Source organism: Diaphorina citri, unplaced genomic scaffold (assembly GCF_000475195.1).
Source record: "Diaphorina citri unplaced genomic scaffold, Diaci psyllid genome assembly version 1.1 scaffold2000, whole genome shotgun sequence".
Taxonomy (NCBI): domain Eukaryota; kingdom Metazoa; phylum Arthropoda; class Insecta; order Hemiptera; family Psyllidae; genus Diaphorina; species Diaphorina citri.
In genome coordinates, this window is record NW_007379426.1 from 45,136 (window position 1) to 51,007 (window position 5,872).

The 5,872-nt window shown below is 38.2% G+C and overlaps 1 protein-coding gene across 1 annotated transcript in view; it reads right to left on the bottom strand.

Moving 5' to 3' along the window:
• The window catches only part of LOC103517886 (brefeldin A-inhibited guanine nucleotide-exchange protein 1-like), a 12,664-nt gene extending 9,070 nt beyond the window's left edge, over nucleotides 1-3,594 (bottom strand). The window contains exons 1-4 of the mRNA XM_026829832.1: nucleotides 3,542-3,594; nucleotides 1,733-1,927; nucleotides 865-971; nucleotides 68-190 (exon numbers count right to left, since the gene is read on the bottom strand). Of these exons, the coding sequence (XP_026685633.1) occupies nucleotides 68-190; nucleotides 865-971; nucleotides 1,733-1,862 (360 nt within the window). The 5' untranslated portion in view covers nucleotides 1,863-1,927; nucleotides 3,542-3,594. The remainder of the gene's footprint in view (nucleotides 1-67; nucleotides 191-864; nucleotides 972-1,732; nucleotides 1,928-3,541) is intronic.
• Nucleotides 3,595-5,872: the final 2,278 nt, after the last annotated feature.

The window sequence follows — 5,872 nt, forward strand, 5'->3', positions numbered from 1 at the left end:
AGTGAATGACTGACCTTAGGTGTAGGGGCAAACAGACTTAAAAGTTGGGCTTTGGACGAATTATTACCTGCCAAATTCGAGACCATTGCAGCCGGATTCGTCCCATATTGTAGTAAGATATCTCCACAATCTTCTGCAGGGAAAACATACGGGGATGGTGATGAGGCGAATTCAGCTCATCCATAGATACCTGGAGGTGAAAGAGGAAAACCACAAAGTTAGTTCTCCTTGGGGGGGAAAAAACTTTTAACTATTAAGGTCGCATAATGCTTCATAAAGGTCATACAGAAGGGACTTATATAGTTTACAATCATAAAAGCTTCCTAGAGTAAAGGACGATAGTGAAGAACAAAAAATCTTCATAGAGATGTAAGAGACTCACAGTCTAGGGGCATTCAAGACCTCGATGGCGAAATATCTTAAAGACTCACAGTGAAAGAAAAATCTAGTGGTTAGGTGGAAGAGCTCCTCTAGGAGAACCTTGCCACTTAAAAGAAAGCCGTAAAAAAAAGAAGATTAGTGGGGAACCCTGCCACCTAAATTACTACATACATACCTATTTCTATTAAAAAAAAGCCACGTAAAAAGTAGAGGTTTTTCTAATGTCAAAGGAATAAGTTTGTATTAACTTATTTGTTGGTACACACACTTGGTAAAACAATTCAAACACTAAAAATGATTTTGGGTGAGTAAAAATACTTGGCTTTATGATTTACGATATATACGTAAAACATAAAGCCAAGTGTTTTTACCCACCCAAAATCATTTTTAGTTTTCTACTGTTATTACATTTAGGTTGGGCTGGAGTAGGGGTTTTCCCAATTTACTTATTTTAAGATGGATTAAATTCGGGTCTAAGTGTACCTGGCACAGGGCGGTAACGAAGTCCACTATAGCATCTCCATCCAGTCGAGTAGATCCGGTGAATATGCGATCCACCGCCACCACTACGCTCTGACTACTTGTCTCTCCTGAAACACAAATAATTCAATACATGAGACTTTGTAACAACAGATATCTTTTACTTTTACGTTCTATGACCGACACGTAAAAGAAAAAAATTGATGCTGTAAGGATGACCTAGGAAAAATAGTCTGGCTCGGTTACGTTAAACAGAGAGTAGACTAGTGTCTAGCTGTGGGACTATAAACAGGGAGGAGAACAGCTAACCCTAACCAGCCTAGCGAGCTGGCAGTTTCAAAGGGTTCTCTCTGCTTTTAAAGACCAAGCACAAGTCCTCACGATGGGTGACTGCGGTTCAGGACGAGCCTATTAAACATGGCTCAGTGTATAGCAGATACAAAAATATAATTATATCTTTTCTTTATTCTGCTATTGCCATTCGGTGAAAGCTAAAGCCACTAAAACAACAACAACTTGGAAAAAATGTTAAATTAGAGCAACACAGTTAGCCCCGTGGTACCGCTCTTGCTTGCCATACAGAAGGTCCCGGGTTCGATCCCCACCATCGACAAAAATTTGTATTCGTTTTTCGATTGCAAATATTTCAACGGGTTACTTTTTGGTGTTCTCGTGTTGACCTAGCACCTAATTGGGAAGTATTGTGTCTCTTCTCGCCCATCTGATGATAGGTATACTACGGGATGAGCATGCTACGACAGAGAGCACACGAGTCTAATGTAGCAGTTGTTTCATTGCTACGAAATAAAAACGGCGGTGCACCATCAATTACCTTCTTAATGTTAAGAGTAGATGGATACAAGGTACTCACCTATCGATTCATTGACACTAGGCTCCGCCGTGAGTTTCAACGAGAGAGCTTCCATAGGCGATGTAGAGGGGGGATGGTTAGGTTTCCTGCTGATGGCTAGGAATTGGGGTCGTGCCCCTGACCCCACCATTTGAGCCAACTCCAGTTGAGATATACAACGGACAATATCCAGCCAGGAGTTACCGAGGTAGTTACCTATAGGGGAGAGAATTAACAATAGTATTAGTACCTACAATCAATTATAAGAATGATGTTGAGGGCGTTAAATCCCTCTTCACCTATCTGCAAAAAATCGATATCCATCATTAATTTGATCTAAAACCTTATACAGGGTGGTCGGAATTTTTTTTAGAATACTCAAACCGTAGATCCAGGAGGTCAAAACAAGTAGTATTAGTACAATCAATTATAAGAATGATGTTGAGGGTGTTAAATCCCTCTTCACCTATCTGCAAAAAATCGATACCCATCATTAATTTGATCTAAAACCTTATACAGGGTGGTCGGAATTTTTTTTAGAATACTCAAACCGTAGATCCAGGAGGTCAAAACAAAATCAATTATAGGAATGATGTTGAGGGCGTTAAATCCCTCTTCACCTGTCTGCAAAAAATCGATATCCATCAGATCCATCATTTGATCTAAAACCTTATACAGGGTGGTCGGAATTTTTTTTAGAATACTCAAACCGTAGATCCAGGAGGTCAAAACAAGACTTTCTTATCGGAATTTTTTTTAGAATACTCAAACCGTAGATCCAGGAGGTCAAAACAAGACTTTCTTACTCTATGAACATATGCCCTAAAATACTTCCTAACTGAGATAACGAGCAAAAAGTGCAAAAGTTCGGTTTTCTCTATTTTTCTTACTTATGACACCTACTCACCTTTCACTTAGGAGGTTGGAATGAAAATAAAATAGTCGGAGGCCGTACATCTAATAATGAAACCGATATTTTGGAACAAGTTCTCCTGTAGGAAGACAGCTGTTGATCTTGGAGTCAAAGCCTGTGTAGCGGCCCTGCACAACTCTGGTGTAGTGAATTTCAAACATTCTGGCTTGAATAAAATTAAATCTGCATACCCAAAGGTCCACAGGCACGGATTTATGATAACAGCTTTTGATCGATATCTCGGTTAGGAAGCATTTTAGGGCATATGTTCATAGAGTAAAAAAAGTCTTGTATTGACCTCCTGGATCTATGGTTTGAGTATTCTAAAAAAAAAATTCCGACCACCCTGTATATCCTGCAGAGCTAGGGCTGAAAAGTCCCTTCCCAAGCAATCAAACCGAAGAAAAAAAAAACATATTTTTACAGTCTATGGAAATAAGTTTAAAATGGAATAAGTTTATGGGAATGCAGTTATTCATTTCCTAAATTTTATTTGGACTTAAGTATAAAAATTGGGCTAGTTGAAGGGTAAACAAATAACTACTGTCACTGCGACCTGTTTAGATCTTTTATGACTTACCCTTCACTTGTCTAGAAGAGCCTTATACTTCTTACGAAGGCCAGGGTTCTTTTAGGACTGATTTCTTTGACTTCTTTAGGTGTTATGACAATCCTTGAGAAGTAAAGCAGTGTTTGTGAGAGGCAACACCACATTCGCACATGATGTGTTCTGCCGTTTCTGGTGCCTCTTTGCATAGACGGCAGGTAGGGGTCTCAGCTATACCCTTTTTTTTAGGTGGTAACTGAGGCTGCAATGATCCGTGTAAAGGCCTGTAATTAGCCTCAAGTCCTCTTTGCTAAGACAGAGCATTTCTTGAACTCTTTTGAACGAATGAGTAATGAACTTGGTAACTCACCATCCGTGTGCGCCACATTGATCAGTGTCTTGATGGTCTCGATATTCTCGCGGGACACAATTCGAAAAAGGTGGAAGGGGGGGGGGGGGGAGGGTCCTACAATGCTCCCCTATGTACATATATGGCCCGCGAAGTACCTCCCAATGTAGCATGTGGCCCACATACACATGGAAGTTGGAAACCCCTGTCCTAGGGTAATACAAAAGGGGTTCCAACGTACATCTAAAGATAAGCCCCAATCCGTTTCCACGTTTCCAATGATCTATGTTTACAGGGCATCGATTTCTAACATCATTTGTTCAAGTCAGAATATTTATAATTAATGGTCATAAAAAAATCCTGATTACTTTGAACTTTTTTTTTTAACATTTATCCTTTAAATCACTACATGAGTTATACAACGAAACCAGACCAAATCACTAAGCAGCCCAAGACAAGTGTTTCGTCCTTATTTGGACTCATCAGTTGGACATATTCGTTATATAACTCATGTAGTGATTTAAAGGATAAATGTTAAAAAAAAAAGTTCAAAGTAATCAGGATTTTTTTATGACCATTAATTATAAATATTCTGACTTGAACAAATGATGTTAGAAATCGATGCCCTGTAAACATAGATCATTGGAAACGTGGAAACGGATTGGGGCTTATCTTTAAAAGTACAAAGTATTCGAAGATTTTGGCCTTTTTTTTTAGTTTTGTACAAATCTCAAAAAGCTTCGCGGGCCACAAAAATGATCTGACGGGTCACATGTGGCTCAGCTACCAAAACGACACAGCATACTTCTCAGACAAAATTGTTACATTTAAAATGACATTGAAATGATTAAAAAAATTTTTAAAAAAAATAGAAAGCAATATACAGAAACTTTGCCAAAAGGTCTTCGAGTCGAAGGTCAAGAAATGTATGGTTCGGCCCTTATTCGGCCTCATATGAGAGCTATTCAGGGCACAAAACTCGAAAGAGTTCACATATAAAATAAATTTTAAAAAAAGCTTGAAAAAGGTAGTCCTTTTCGAAATTAGCTACCTATCCAAGTCTGTACCAAAAACACAAGACCTTGTTTAGACTGCGGGAGTTTTCAGTCTCATTCTGGCAGTGTAAACAGGGTATATTCTATTCTAGTTACCCAAATTGGAGAAAAAGTTAGATTCGAAATTTTTTCGATTCTCATTAATTTTGTTTTTTTTTTTTTTTTTTTTTTTTTTTTTTTATAAAAAAAAAAAAAACCTTTTCTTTGGGGGAGTCCGATCAACTATTTTGCCTGCACTGGGGAGCTTCAAGGTAAGCTTTTGAGTTATTATTTCTTCTATCACCGAAGGGTCTTGGATTGGGTTTACGTACATACATTAATTACTTAAACATTCAATATAAATATATAGAAGTCTTTTCCTCAATTCCGTCTTTTTATTTCATTGTTCTTTATTCCTCTCGCCGCGGGCAAATTAGCCCGTGACAAAATTGGTGGAGGTGCGCGTTCTTCTTTACGAAGCGGCACAATTTCCCTTCTCTTCTTCCGACAAAAAACCCTCCCGAAGATAATAAAAAAATAATAATATTAAATAAATAAATAAGTAAACAACAAAAAAAAAAAAAAAAAAAAAAGAACCGACGGCCACATCTCTCATTTATTTTAGTTTACATCCTCTAATTAGCGAATAGTTGTTGAGATTGTGTAGTTCGCTGTAATTGATTGGATTTTCCCGTTTCTCCAACACGCCTATTGTATTAGCCCTTATTTAAGTTTGTTTTTTCTTTACTTGACGGTATGACATTTATTTTCCTTACAGCTTTTCCTACGAATCGCCCGGCCGTACTTCTTTAACTGGATTTGATTGAGGTTTTTGTTTTTTTTAATTTGTTTGTCATTTGTCGTTACCTATTTTGTTCGGTTTTTTTTTGACTACCTACGTGACCTTTTGCTATTTTACTCATTACTTAATTTAGTTTGTCCCCAATAGTTGTTTCTATTTTTTTTTTTGTTTAATTGCGTCCCTTTTATTTCTTATTAGTTGCATTAACGAATTTGTCTATTGTTTTGTCCGCACTGTTGTGATTCGGATTATTTAGCAAGAACGGTGTCGATGAACTTCGCAATCCTGCCGAACAATTTGTGGGTTTAGAAACTGGAGTAGCCGTTTCGGAACTCTACGTGTCGGCGACTAGGGAAGCCCGGTAACACAACACAGTATAGCTAGGCTAATATCAAGGCGAAGCTTGGTAGTTCTTCCGCTGCGAAAATGTTTACAGTCAGTTGCGGGTCTAGGTGTACGCGGGTACGTCTGAAGAGAGAGCGCGTGCGAAGCCTATCGGACTCTGTGTAGATTTCC